At 52.0% G+C, this 14,664-nt stretch overlaps 1 protein-coding gene across 1 annotated transcript in view; it reads right to left on the reverse strand.

The window, feature by feature from the left end:
- Positions 1-5,559: 5,559 nt before the first annotated feature.
- KIAA0040 (KIAA0040 ortholog) overlaps positions 5,560-14,664 on the reverse strand; it is a 9,696-nt gene continuing 591 nt past the window's right edge. Inside the window, exons 2-3 of the mRNA XM_014943590.1 lie at positions 8,430-9,122; positions 5,560-8,326 (exon numbers count right to left, since the gene is read on the reverse strand). Coding sequence (XP_014799076.1) covers positions 8,679-9,011 — 333 coding nt within the window. The 5' untranslated portion in view covers positions 9,012-9,122 and the 3' untranslated portion in view covers positions 5,560-8,326; positions 8,430-8,678. The remainder of the gene's footprint in view (positions 8,327-8,429; positions 9,123-14,664) is intronic.

The following is a 14,664-nucleotide window of genomic DNA, read 5'->3' on the forward strand; positions in this document are numbered from 1 at the left end:
AAACCCAGGCTGCTAACTTCTGAATCCTGTTTTTTTCTGGTGCCAGTCACTTCACGCTTAAAAAGAAATAAATTTGATCCCACTAAAAATTGATATCTCCTTGATCGGCATCAGAGCGAGCTTTCCTGAGACCATCCCCTCACCCTGTCTTGGTCTGTGGTCCTCTTCTGCCTTTCTCCTCATAATTTGGGGCACATTCCCTAATCTTCCTCCATTCAAAGAGCTGGGTTTTAGGAGATGTTGTCGGGCTGCTGGCAAGGCTCATTAACCCAGGTGAGGTCCGTAGTCTAGGTTCTTCAGCCTCCAGTATCACATCTCTCCAGGTGGTTTGATCTACATTTGGCTTGTCTCTTCTTGTCTCCCAGCCCAAAGAAAGGCCTGAGGAGACATGCAGCGAATTAATATTCACACTCCTGGGTGAGGCCCAGGACAGGGTGAGTGTAAGGGCTATACTCTTCCAAGCTCTGCTCACCATCCCGAGCCTGTCTCTGCATATTGCTTCCCTTAGAGGCCACTTAAAGACCATGAACAAAAACCTGTATGTGACTGTCCCATCTGTCCCCTCCTGCTTTTTCATTAGCAGTGTGGTAGCTAGTGATGCTGAAATGACAGTGCTTGTCATCCACCTCTAAAATTAATATCTCTGAGTTAAACCAATCCTGCACGCTCTCCGTCAGGCTTCTCTTTCAAACTGTCTGCAGATTCAAGGGGGAGCCAGTGAATGGTTTCACATTTGGCTGCTTTTTTCCTCACAGCCATAAAGGTGAGTTTTGTTTTCTTTCCCTGAGCAGATATTAAAATTCTGGACCACCAGCTACAGCCGGGGAAGAAGTATGAGCTCACCAAATGATGCTTGCTCAAAGGCTTCCTTGTCTGAGCAAATTGGAACATGATTGTCCTATGTCTTAATGGCCTTCACTATTCCGATGCTAAGTTGAGTAATACATTTTAAAGAATCCTTCCCAGACTTTGGCGAAGCAATAAAATTGCAAATAAAGGAGGTCTTAAAATATTTCTGTCTTTGCTTTGGGTAGCAGAATTCTTTTTTTCCCCTATTTAAACTAATCCTTCTTTACAGAGATACCTAGGCCCTGACTGGGGCTGTGAAAACGAGGCCTTTGGAGTCTCTTCTGAAACAGGGATGGAAACTCTGTGATTTCTTCATGACTTAATCCTGCAAAGCAATTAACCAATCTGTGGCTGCTAGGACTTGGCTGGGGGGAGCTAGCTAGAGGGTTGTCTCTCAAAGATGAGTGCTGAATTCTTCATAGTACTTGTAAGGCTGTGCTTCTTGTGTGGATGGGCAGGCAGAGACTCATCTGGGCTGCGTTGGGATATCCAAGCTGAGGTATGGGGGAAGGAGGAGAGCAATGGAGGGAGGAGGGGAAAAGAAAATGATACTTCAAGTGTTTTGCAGGCTCTGCACTAAGAGCATGAGAGAAGGACACAGGAAGATGATGCAGGTTCTTTACTGTGGTGAAGTGATTTCTCCCCCGTTGCCTGCTTATCTGTAGGTGAGGACGGGTTTCACTATGTTATTCAGTTGAAGGGCACAGTGTAGACATGAGGAAGGTGACTGAAGGGGACCAGAGGACTAGCCTCAGAACCACAGGATCATCGTGGTTGGAAAGGACCTCTGAGATCACCGAGTCTACACACAGCCAATCTAAAAGTAAGTGTATGCTCTACAAAACAGCAGGTGTCATTCTGCCCAGCAGCTTTTTTCCTGTGTGGAAACAAAACACGATCCCCTTCTAAAGCTGAATCTTACCCGAGAGCAGGGAATATTCTCTAAAGCTTTGAACTTTGTATTTCAGAGGTAAAGGCAAATAAGACACCTTATTTGCAGTTTCTGAGGATGATTGACTTGGCCTTCCTAATTATGGGCCTCTCTTTTATGAGGAAGGACAGTCAAAGTGGCAGCGGCTGGAAAACCATTGTGGTAAGTCAGTATTTCCAAACAGCCACAGGATGGCATCATGTCTTCATGCTAGACTAGGAGAAACTTCCCTGTATCCAGGTGGCCTCTGTGGAAAGACCGTTTTGGGGTTAACCAGAGTCTGTGCTACAGCTTTAGAAGTAGGGACTGGTCAGATAATGCAGTTTGTTTGCCTTCAGGAACTGGCTGTTCTGGTTTCAAGGCTCAGGCTGGTTGGGGTAGTCCCATAAAAATTTCACATCCCCTTACCACCCTTGTTTTGCTGCGATACCCAGCCCATAGATGGCCAAACCAGTTTCTCAAAGCCTCTGCCTTGACCCGAGATCACTTAAATTTTATAGCCAGTGAGGTTTGCAACACGCCCAAGGGCAGAATTTGACTCCCAGAAGGATCCCCTCTGCTTTGGCATCACTGTGTTGAGGGGGACTGTCCTGTTGCTGGGCCCAGGAGCCAGGACCTATCTGGGGTGCACCAGGGCCAGTGCTGCTGTGGGGGCCCCCAGTGAAATGCTGCTGGAGGAGGGAAAAATGGTGGATTCTTCAACCACCTCCCCGCTGTCCCAGGAGGAGAAGGGAGAAGGTGTACCTCTGCCCAAAGATGTTGTACTCTGAACGGTGTAACTTGCAGAGAAGGCAGGAGAGTCATACTGTGCTGAGCAATTGCTTGGAAAGCAGCAATGTGACTTCTGGTCACTGCTCTAGGCTTTGTTGGCTGAATAAATAGAGGAATAGTCAGTGGCAATCCCATTCTCCCCTCCGAGTAGGGTTTCATACACCTGGGGGGGGATGTGACTTGCATCTCCTTGATCTCTGGGCTGCTCCAGGATGCTCAACTTGACCTCAACCCCTGTTTCTAACCTAAGACCCAGGAACCTCCTCTGCAGCCCACACTACCCAAGAACGCCTGGCCCTCAATACAGCGTGCAAGAGCTGCCATCTGGAGAGAAGTAAGTTGTGCCCTGCTCATTCCTTCCCCCCAAAAGTGTGTCTCTGCCATTTCTAGCTGCTTGTTGCTGCGGCCCTGCAGGCCTCTTGCCACCGGTCTTCTCCAGAGGCTTAGCTCTGTGGGCAAGGTGCAGCTCAGTGCATCATCCGGGTGAGTGGCAGGTTCATCTCTGTCCTTGTAGAGAGAGAGCTCAGTGGTGCACGATTGAGAAAGGCTCTTGCCTAGCAGAGGTGTGAACTTGGTGCTGTGACCAGGTGGCTGTGAGAAGCTGCAGACACCATGAAACACTTGTCTGATCAAAACCAACTGTGGTTAACTAGTTCCTCTGCAAGGAAAAACACAAAACCCTTAGCAGCCCCCCTCCCACAGTGCACAAGTGCTATTTTTCTTCTTCCCACAACTTTTTGCCTTTGGGGAGAGGAGCCTGACTCTGTTCACTAACAAAGTGAGCCATTAAACTCGATTAAGCTGTTTCTTTAAGAAAATGTCTCTCCAAGCTGCACAGCTGGCTGCAGGCAGAGACACAGCCTCTGCCTTCTGAGCGTTCCCTGCCTCTTATCTAGCCAGGACACAGATACAAGAAAGATTTCCCCTGGAAAATAAACACACGACTGAGAGCTGGACACGCAGCATTTGTTTACAGTTTGAGAGTCATTTATTTTTGGTTAAAAAAATTGCAAAAAATATTATTCTTTTTTCTCCCTGTTGTATGGTCTGGTTATGAAAATAAAAGGTTGATACCGAAATGCAGTTGTGGGGAGGCAGTGCAGAGGTGTGTGAGAGTGGGGACCCATGCAGTGGAGTTTCTGTACCATGCATCTCCTGCCACTTTACTAGCGTGGGTGCTGCAGGGTTGCTGCTGCCCAGCTGATGGGTGCCAGGTCCTGGTGCGCTTCAGCCAGGTGCTTTTTTTCACTTTTGTCTCAAGAAACAGCTGATTCGGTGCGTGGTTTGGCCAAAACAGCTGTCCTTGAGCACGTTAGCCTCTTGTGCTTTATGGGGTGCAGTGGGTCAAGCCATCCACTGGTTAGATGGATCAGGGCAGGGTTGTAGCCTGGTCCCTCCCTGCCTAGCCCGGAGTGGTTTGAATGATGATTTTGGGGAGCTCTTGAAATTCAGACCTGGCGCTGAACTCCCAAAAGCTTGTATTGGAGATGTTGTTCGTGATACAACACAGATTTCTCTGACAGTTCTCTGGTTCTTGTAGGAATCGGTTCCTCTCCCCTGAAACATTACTCACTAATCCTTCTGGAAAAGGACCTTCTTGCTGGGAGCCAGCCATGCAAAGCCCAGCAGCTCCACACCAGGTAGGCTGCACTCTGCCAAAGCCGGCTGCCTCCGTGCCCCTGCTTGTTCAGGTAAGCCTCTGGCCTCCCATAGTGTTTCCCTTCGCTCTGATTTTTGGTTTTGGGTGGTTTTTTTTTTTTTGATTCCTCCAGGCAGCACTGCCCTTCCTCTGAGGCTGCTGGTGCCCCTGGATGACAGCAGGAACACCTGTGTGGGTAGCTCTCCTGCCTGCGGGAGGAGGCTGCTTTGCCCACCTGGTGAGTGTGGGGGCAGGAGGGCTGGGAAAAGTACCTGGGTAGGGGAAAGGAGGGAAGGAAGAAGGAATAATGCAAGTGTAGCACTGGTTCTCCAGGGTCCTGGCTGGACTGGGGGCTTTGGGACAGAGCCCAGAGCTAGTCGTGCATGTTTCTCTCTAGGATTAGGTGTTGCCAAATCCTAATTTTTTTATAGCATTATACGTTGCTTCCTGTTTTGGAGGAGAAGGGACTCACTTCTTATTTCAATGCTAACAAAGCAAGCTGGAAAATAAGGCACATATGGGGTCAATTTAAAGGGCTGTCTGAGGAGGAGCTTGGCCTCCTGGCTGTTACCAGCCCAACCACACGCAGCCAAAACCCATGATGATGTGATGTTAACATCACCACCCTGTCCGAGTTGGACAAAACAGGCTGCACTGGGACTGGGTGGCACGAGCAGCTGCTTCTAACTGGTGGGTTTGCCCCTGTGCTGGTGTGTGCTCTGGGTGCTGGGGGAAGGCAGCATTGCTCTCGCCTGGGCTGGAAGCAGTTGTGTCCAGCAGCTCCGTGGGTTTGGCTGCTTGTCCCCGAGATGTCTGGCTCTGGCTGGCAGCTCCAGATTGCTCCAGCAGCTTAAGAAGTGGAAGAAAATCGGGAGGAAAACATCCAGTGTACAGTCACAGGGAAAAACCCAGATGTGGCAGGGCTTCTTATCACAAGTATGCATCCCTCACTGGCATGACCAGGTGGCTGTGAGAAGCTGCAGACACCATGAAACACTTGTCTGATCAAAACCAACTGTGGTTAACTAGTTCCTCTGCAAGGAAAAACACAAAACCCTTAGCAGCCCCCCTCCCACAGTGCACAAGTGCTATTTTTCTTCTTCCCACAACTTTTTGCCTTTGGGGAGAGGAGCCTGACTCTGTTCACTAACAAGGTGAGGCCATTAAACTCGATTAAGCTAAGCTGTTTCTTTAAGAAAATGTCTCTCCAAGCTGCACAGCTGGCTGCAGGCAGAGACACAGCCTCTGCCTTCTGAGCGTTCCCTGCCTCTTATCTAGCCAGGACACAGATACAAGAAAGATTTCCCCTGGAAAATAAACACACGACTGAGAGCTGGACACGCAGCATTTGTTTACAGTTTGAGAGTCATTTATTTTTGGTTAAAAAAATTGCAAAAAATATTATTCTTTTTTTCTCCCTGTTGTATGATCTGGTTATGAAAATAAAAGGTTGATACCAAAACGCAGCTGTGGGGGGGCAGTGCAGAGGTGTGTGAGAGTGGGGACCCATGCAGTGGAGTTTCTGTACCATGCATCTCCTGCCACTTTACTAGCGTGGGTGCTGCAGGGTTGCTGCTGCCCAGCTGATGGGTGCCAGGTCCTGGTGCGCTTCAGCCAGGTGCTTTTTTTCACTTTTGTCTCAAGAAACAGCTGATTCAGTGCTTGGTTTGGCCAAAACAGCTGTTCTTGAGCATGTCAGCCCCCTCTGCTTTATAGAGTGCAGAGGGTTAGGCCATCCACTGGTTAGATGGATCAGGGCAGGGTTATAGCCTGGTCCCTCCCTGCCTAGCCCGGAGTGGTTTGAATGATGATTTTGGGGAGCTCTTGAAATTCAGACCTGGTTCTGAACTCCCAAAAGCTTGGATTGGAGATGTTGTCCGTGATAAAACACAGATTTTTTTTTTTTTCTTGACAGTTCTCTGGTTCTTGTAGGAATCGGTTCCTCTCCCCTGAAACATTACTCACTAATCCTTCTGGAAAAGGACCTTCTTGCTGGGAGCCAGCCATGCAAAGCCCAGCAGCTCCACACCGGGTAGGCTGCACTCTGCCAGATCCAGCTGCCTCCATGCCCCTGCTTGTTCAGGTAAGCCTCTGGCCTCCCATAGTGTTTCCCTTCGCTCTGATTTTTGGTTTTGGGTGGTTTTTTTTTTTTTGATTCCTCCAGGCAGCACTGCCCTTCCTCTGAGGCTGCTGGTGCCCCTGGATGACAGCAGGAACACCTGTGTGGGTAGCTCTCCTGCCTGCGGGAGGAGGCTGCTTTGCCCACCTGGTGAGTGTGGGGGCAGGAGGGCTGGGAAAAGTACCTGGGTAGGGGAAAGGAGGGAAGGAAGAAGGAATAATGCAAGTGTAGCACTGGTTCTCCAGGGTCCTGGCTGGACTGGGGGCTTTGGGACAGAGCCCAGAGCTAGTCGTGCATGTTTCTCTCTAGGATTAGGTGTTGCCAAATCCTAATTTTTTTATAGCATTATACGTTGCTTCCTGTTTTGGAGGAGAAGGGACTCACTTCTTATTTCAATGCTAACAAAGCAAGCTGGAAAATAAGGCACATATGGGGTCAATTTAAAGGGCTGTCTGAGGAGGAGCTTGGCCTCCTGGCTGTTACCAGCCCAACCACACGCAGCCAAAACCCATGATGATGTGATGTTAACATCACCACCCTGTCCGAGTTGGACAAAACAGGCTGCACTGGGACTGGGTGGCACGAGCAGCTGCTTCTAACTGGTGGGTTTGCCCCTGTGCTGGTGTGTGCTCTGGGTGCTGGGGGAAGGCAGCATTGCTCTCGCCTGGGCTGGAAGCAGTTGTGTCCAGCAGCTCCGTGGGTTTGGCTGCTTGTCCCCGAGATGTCTGGCTCTGGCTGGCAGCTCCAGATTGCTCCAGCAGCTTAAGAAGTGGAAGAAAATCGGGAGGAAAACATCCAGTGTACAGTCACAGGGAAAAACCCAGATGTGGCAGGGCTTCTTATCACAAGTATGCATCCCTCACTGGCAGAACAAGCTGGAGAAGGCAGAGGAGACCCCCCCAGCTCCCCAGGAGGTAGGCTGGGCATGCAGATGTGGGGGGGAGCAGAGGGTCAAACCCAGAGCAGGGGTGAGAGTTGTGTGTGGTCCCATCAGCTGCTGTGTCCAGCTGAGCCATTGCACGTCCATGAGAGGAGGACGGAGAGGGACGCAGGGTCCAGCTGTACGACGCATCCCTGGGTATGGGACGACTGCGGGCATGAACTTTAATGCCCTCTGCTCCTCCAGCACATTCCAAATCCCAGAGGCAGCTGGCTTGACAGCTGTACAGAAGCCCTCTGTGTGGCCTACAGAGCTGCCTGCGTGGCATCAGCTGGTGGCGGCGTGTGTTTATGGGTCTGCATCTGCACAAGGGCTGCAGGGAGAGGGGACGGCCAAGCGTGTTGGGAAAGGGTGTCTGCTGCTTCAATACCGCTTTGGGGTGCCTCGCCCCGCAACAGAGGGGCCTTTGGTCCTGCTCTTCTTTAGTAGTCATTCAATAAATAACTCTAATGCCCACAGCTAAGCCTTTACACAGCCTTAGCTTGTGTTTCCGCTCTTGCAGTAGCGTGGTGGGCTCTCTAAAGGCAAGTCTGTAGAAAACAATCTTTCAAGGAAGATTTTTTTTTAAGTGCTGGTGCAAAAAGGCCAGTCTTGCAGCCTCCTCCCTCCTCCCTGCCTCTGGCCTGGGTGGCAACGCGTCCTTCTGCTTTGCTGCTCTTGAGGTCTCTAAGGTTAGGCTGAGGGCATCTGTCTTCAGATGCTCTCAGTTGCCTTTGGTTTGGTAGCCAGGAAGATGGCACACCTTTGAGCTGTGGGGTAACTCTGCGCTTGGCTTTCTGTGCATCTCCAACGTGAGCTGGGTTTGGATGGAGCCTTAGACAGTCAAGCTGTGCCATCTGCGTGGCAGGACAAGCAAAGGAGGTGTGCCTGTGCTTGCACTTCATGCAGCTGTCTACGTCTGTGCAGGGGGAGTGTGCCAGCGGCTCGGTCTTTGCGTGCACGTGGTTCTGCGCACCTTTGTCCATGAGAGGGAGAGCCTCATGCCCCGTCACTGCGTGCCAGCCTGGTGCGTGGGCCATGTGCTTGTGGTAGGAGGTACGTACGGCCTGGTGGCAGGGCACATGTCCCCATGCACACCTGTCCTTTCCCTGTCACTTTGTGCCAGCCTGGTGCGTGGGCCATGTGCTCGTGGTGGGACGTACGTACGGCCTGGTGGCAGGGCACATGTCCCCATGCACACCTGTCCTTTGTGGGGGTTTCTGCCCTTGGGCACGCTGTCGTGGTGGGGGAGAAGGGGCTTGCATAAACCTGTGCCCAACAGCCTTGCTCGCTGTTGGCCTTTCAATGTGCTAGTTAGCTGCTGGGCTCAGCCTCTTTTGAAAGTCACCATAAAGTGGCAGCAGCCTTGGTATCTCCTCACCTCCTGTAGTGCACAGCTGAAAGGACCAGTGGCATCTCAGAGGGGAGGGCCTGAATGCCCTCCTGTCTGCTAGATGGGCAAGGAAGGTCTCTTATCCAGCAAGAGCAGCTTGGGCTGAGCTGAAATCCACAGGTCCTCTTCATCCTTCTTCTTCTTCTTCTTTTTCTTCTTGTTCCTCTCGGCATGCAGCTGCCCATTGCTGCTGGTGCCACCTTTCTTCCTACTTTCTCCCCTCCGGCTGCAGAAGCAACAGTGGCAGCAGATGAAAATGAAGGCAATGAGGACAACAAAGGGCAGACCCATCAGCACGGCCAGGCAGACAGTGTTGAAGACACCTTCCTCATGCTTGGTACGGATGAGCTCCAAGATGGAATTAAAGAAAGAGCTGATCCTCTGCTCCATATTGGCTCCTGGGCAGGCTGCCTGTGCTGCTCCCTCTGCTTGAAGGTCCCTTGGGATACGTTCAGCTCCTGTAAGCAGCTAGTGGGCTCCACAAGCGTCCTTGGATGGTGCCTGCAGAGATGGGAAACCACACAGATTATGTGCCTGCTCCCTCAGCAAAGCCTCAAAAAGGTAAGAGGTCTGCTACCTTGGAGGTGTCTAGGGTCATGGGGACTAGGCCATGCTGCCAGCCACATCCTTTGGGTGTCCCCATCTGAGAAACACAGCCTCCCAAGCTCTCCTGGGGTTCATTCTTAGCAGTGGGGATGGGCGAGGAGGGCTTTGGGCATCCCTACTTGCCTTGGTGTATGGCTGAACACAAATCCTGCCCCCCTGGACATTACACCTCAACCCTTGCTTCCAGTCTAGGAAGGGACTCACCTGGTCCAGGCAAGGGACCACCGCAGAGAGTGGCACTGCTGCTATCAGAGCCAGGAGTCAACACCACAGGTCTCTCTTTACCCCGACCCACCCTGGGACGGGGTGTCTGGTTTGGACAGAACGTTTCTCATGGTCTGTGCCTGTCCCAGGCACTGTGCTGGGCACCAGTCCTGTTGCTCTGGCACCTGGGGCACAGCCAGGAGGTTTGGGGTTGGAGGGTATGGTTAAACCACCCGGATTTTTGATGGGGACTATGGTCAGTGGGACTTGGAGGCTGTGGTCGGGCACCCATGGCCACCTCTGTGCACCCAGGCCTGGCCTCAAAGGCAGCGGTGGGGGAGGATGAGGGTTGGCTGGAGACGGAGGAGCCTCCGCTGTGCCTCACCTGGGAATTGCTCCAAGGGTTGGGTAGGGCTGAGGAGCATTTCTGCGGCCTGACGTAAGGTTTTCCTCTCCCTCGGGGAGGGAGAGGTGCTGCTGAGCGGCAGGCAGGGCTCCCGGGGAAGCCCTCCTGCAGGGGCAGGGAGCTGCTCTCCTGGGGCCAGGCAAAGCTCCCAGGGTTTTGAGCAGGGCAGGGGGCTCTGTGCCATGAGTCTGCAGTTCAGGTTCAGCACTGGGGTCGCTACATCATGGGCTGTGCAGATGAAGAGCTGGCAGGAACAACATCAGGCTCTAATACCATGTTTCACCCCTGCTTGATATTTTACTCTTTGCCAGCCTTAAGGATTCAAGCCCCACAGCCTCGAGGGAATGCTGAAATCCACACGGGCACAGGAGGGGAAACTGAGGCACAGGAGAAGGAAAACCAACACTTCCACGTAACAAAAAATTAAGAGGTACAGCCTGAACTCCAAAGGTGTCCCGGAGGGGTTGTGCCCCTTGTCCCCTGTGACCACCAACTCCTTGGCTCTCCCTGTGGCAGCTCTCACAGAGCCCAGGCATCTCTAGGGAGGAGAGGGAAGGGGACCCAGGCTGGTTTTGGTTAAAGCCTCCATGTCTGGAGCGCTACCCTTCCTTGCTTTGAATCGCAGTTATTGCTGTTGGGGCACCTGCTACGGGATGCTCCCTTGTACCAAGCATTTTGGGATGCTCCAGCTCACCCAGCTGGGATGCCACTGTGCATCTCCCCCCTCGCTTTGCAGTGACAGCCTACCTCCTAACCAGCAGCAAGGCTGCCTGCCTCGCCTGAAAAAGAAACCACGAGTCCCACCCAACCCTAACCACAGCCCTCGGGCTGCTGCTGCTGAGGCGGGAGCTGGCAGGCAGCCCCCAAAAAGGTGATTCCCAAGGGAAAACCTTCCTTTGGAAGCACTGTCCTGGCACCTACGATGCTGTATGGGGTCTGGTTTCATCAGCCACCCCGGCTGCTGGCTTTCGTACCCAATTGCGGGGGCTCCAAGAGCTGAATCCTTCAGTGTCGGTGCTGAGGTCTCAATCTGAGACTTCCTAAGTGCTCAGATCCTACGTAAAGAGAAGGATTTATCCTCCCTCCCCCCCTGCAGAACCAGACTGACCCCCACAAATTTATTGTCTGGATCTGCATGAGGACGTAGCTGAGCTGGCCGCAGTTAGCTGGTGGTTTCTCTTCTGATAATACGCACGGGAAATGTGATGAAAACGGACACATGAATTTCTGTGGGTGCCTTTCTAAAAAAAAAACCCTCTCGTTTGAGATTTACCAAATAAAACACAGCCCTCTGGGAGGTGGTTTGGGCTTTGGCTAAACGAAAGCTTTTGCAAGCTAAAGTTTTATCTGGATTTTTGTCCAGCCTGCTGCACCTTCCAGTTTCTGCTTGCTCGAAGGGGAATTAAAAAATGAAAAATATGGCGGGTTTTTGTTGGAGGTAGACCAGCCGGATGGTGGGGGTGCCAGGTCTGCATCCAGGAGGGAGGGATGGTGCTACAAGAGGCAGAAGAGCCTTTTCCACCCCTGTCTCCTTTGCTGAGCAGCTTCCCGGCCTCAGGAAACCCGCCACTCCCTGCATTGCCTCATTCACCTACCTGGCAGAGGACACTGCTATCACTGCTGTCCCCAAATGAGAAATCACGAGCTACCAAGGAAGGCTTGGAGGCTGAAATCCCATCCATCCCCTTCTTACCCCCTGCCCGGAGCCAGCAGTGAGTGTTGCAGACCTGTTTTTGTTCACAGGGGAGATAAGCAAGGGCTCTCCGGGTGCTTGTCTCCACTATCTGCTGCCCACAGGCATTAGAAGCAAAGGGTATGGGGGGAAGAGTTGAAAACCACTTCTTCAAACTGCTCCCCGCCCCGACCTTCATCCTCACTCGGGCCTTTTTTTAGGACAGCTGTAATAAACTGCAACACAAATAAAACAGAGCGGCTTTTCCTCGGCCTGAATCATCTGTGTGAGGCAGGTTTGCCATTTATCCATAAATATCCTGGCAGCTCATTATCCAGGCAGGAACACTGGACGTCTGTGATACACTTCACTCCAAAAAAAAAGTTAAAAAAAAAAAAAAAAAAAAAAAAAAAAAAAAAAAAAAAAAAAAAAGCAACCAACCCCAAAACAACAACCGCCTGAATTTCAGACAAAACAGGATGTACGATTTTATTCCTGCGCTGAGCTGCTTTATATTTATTGCCTCTAGACTTCTGCCGAGGGTAGGAGGGCTGGAACTTCCTTTTAAACTTGTAATTAATTGTTTGCAGAGAAAAAAAAAAAAAGAAAAAAAAAAAAGCAGAGTCCTTTGAAATGTTTCCACTTTAAACCGGAGCTGAATGCGCCGCGGAGGCCTTCGCTGCTTGTTCCTGGGAAGTGCCCAGCTGGGGACGTGTGGCTGCCCTGGACAAGCCCGGAGCAGCAGGGATGTGGCCGAGCATCCCTGGTGTGGGGAAGGGCAGAGGTACCGGCCACCACCCTGAGCAAGCAGCACTGAAACCCCAGGGCCACCTTTCACATGGCAACGCAGCTGGTTTTCAAATGCCTTTTTCTTTTGGGTGCGTGCATCGCCTTTTGTTTGGTAGATGAAGGGATGTCTGTGCGCCAAATAAAGGGGTTCTTCAGTTTAATTAAAAAAAAAAAAAAGGAGGGGGGGAAGGGAAAGTAGACATGGTGCCTTTTAAGCAACAATTCCAAGGGCAGAGGGGTTACCCAAGGCCACCCATCGCCAGCTGAAAGCCTGTGTGAGCAGCGAGGAGCTGCATTGAGGACAAATCTGTGCTGCTGCTCAATTACTTGGTGTAACAGCAACATCTCCCCTCAGAGAGGAGGTGGAACGGGAAGAGCTGTGCTGGGGTCCAACCATGGGTCCAATGCACGAGGAACTGCATCTGGGAGGTTGGCTGTTTCTTTGGGTCAAGGTATGGGACCAAAAAAATGGGGCCAAGGAGGCACTGGGAGACAGGGCAGTGTCTCGGAGAAGGATGCTAAACACCCTGCTAAATGAGCTCTTTGGTTTTGGGTAGTCGGTGCCAGCAGGGAGTCAGGGGAAAGCTTGACATGGTAAACTTGCTCGGAAATCCTGCAGCCAGGGATGTATGGCAGCTCTGCACGGCTGGGTTTGCACAACTTGTGTAACTTTTAATGGAAATTGGGCGTCCAACAGGAGGTTCTTTAATCCACCTTGGCTCTGAAGGAGCCGGTTTTTTCAAGGGTGGGGAGCATCTGCCACTCCTCCCAAGTTTACGGGTGGCCGTGGGTGGAAAACAAGCTCCTTTTGAGGGCCAGCATGGGATGGCACCACAAACCATCGGCGTGCGCGGCTCGCCCGGCGGAGCCGGAGGGGTAAAGGCTGCCAGCCTGAGCATGGGGAAATCAAAACAGAGGGGTTGCCTTGGCAATGCTGGCTTGCCCACATCCTGTGCACTGCAGAGCAAACCACAGTGGCTGGGATGGTGGCAGAGTTTGCAGAAAAGTTGCAGTTGGCTGGAAACAGGGGGCAAAGGGCTGGAAACTGCCAATGCAGGGTCACCGGGGCAAAGAGAGAGAGAGCTGGAGATGTTTTAGGACCTGATTTTGCAAGTTAAGTCCTTTAGGCTCAACCCTTGACAGGCTCTTATGTCTGTTTGAAGTTTCCTCCAGCCTAACAAAGCTCAACCCACTCCTCTTGGCTGTCACACAGCCTGGCTCTGGTGGGAGCAGGGCTGCTCTAAGGTGCTTCTTCTCCCTGCATCCACATTGAGAGCAGGGGCAGCTCGGGAGGACAACCGACCTACAGCCTGTGGGGTTTGGCCCCGAGTACTTTTTAGGTTCTTTGAGGTCCTCCACACTCGGTGCCCAGCTGCAACTCAGGACTTGCAGAGATGACATGAAAGCGGCTGACCTGCTGTCACCCCCAGTTCCTTAACGCGGATGGGACCTCACTTCTGGTGGGACCTCACTTCTGGTGGGCCCTCACTTCTGGTGGGCCCTCACCTCACGCAATAGATGCTAAGTGGTGCAAAGCAGGAATCACAATATTAAACTCGACCATTTCCTTCTGGCATTGGCTTTATAGCAGCTTTATACCCACTTTCCACTGGCATTGGTGGCTGGGAGAGGCTGACTTTGCCCTCAGAGCCTACGAACTCTCCAACAGAGCTGGCAGAGAGACAGCTCCACACACTCACACACCGGTGACATCTATTTTCCCACTTGCACCTGCAGACTCGTAGGAAAACTGGATGAAACCTGACACGGGGGGGTGTGTGTGTGTGAGCAGTTTCCTCGGCTGGAATCGCACTGTTACTGTTTTGGAAATGGTGAATAATAAAAAGAGTTTTTGCCGCCGGTCTCCCAGAACTCACAGCGGGCTCCCGAGAACCTTCCTCAAAACGTTAAAAAACAAACACCAAAAAAAAAAAAAAGCCACCACCCAGCAAACAAAACCAACCAAAGCTTCATCTTATTCCCGCTGCCATCGAGCCTCCCAGCCAGCAGCCGCACGTAGACGCTTTCATCCCCTAAAGGGAGCGATTTGGAAAACTACTGATATGAATGTTGGATAACAGGGTTAAAGTGAAACTATTTTTACAGGCTGCTGCCTGGAGCCCGCTCCACGGCCGCCCTCTGCACAGGCCCAGCTGCCATCGGCCCCAGGACGGTTTCAACCCGTAAGCAAAAAAAAAAATATATCATTTTTGCTTTTAGAAAAGCACCGCTGAGAGCACCGTGGGCTCCCCTGGGGCCACCTCGGTCTCCCCCAAGCAGCGCTGCCCACCCTGGGGATGGGTGGCAGCCCCCCCTCAGCCCTCCCTGGGGTGGATGGCAGGGATTTTTGGTTACGGGAAGCTCGG

The sequence above is a fragment of the Calidris pugnax genome, unplaced genomic scaffold, assembly GCF_001431845.1.
Source record: "Calidris pugnax isolate Ruff unplaced genomic scaffold, ASM143184v1 scaffold63, whole genome shotgun sequence".
NCBI lineage: Eukaryota > Metazoa > Chordata > Aves > Charadriiformes > Scolopacidae > Calidris > Calidris pugnax.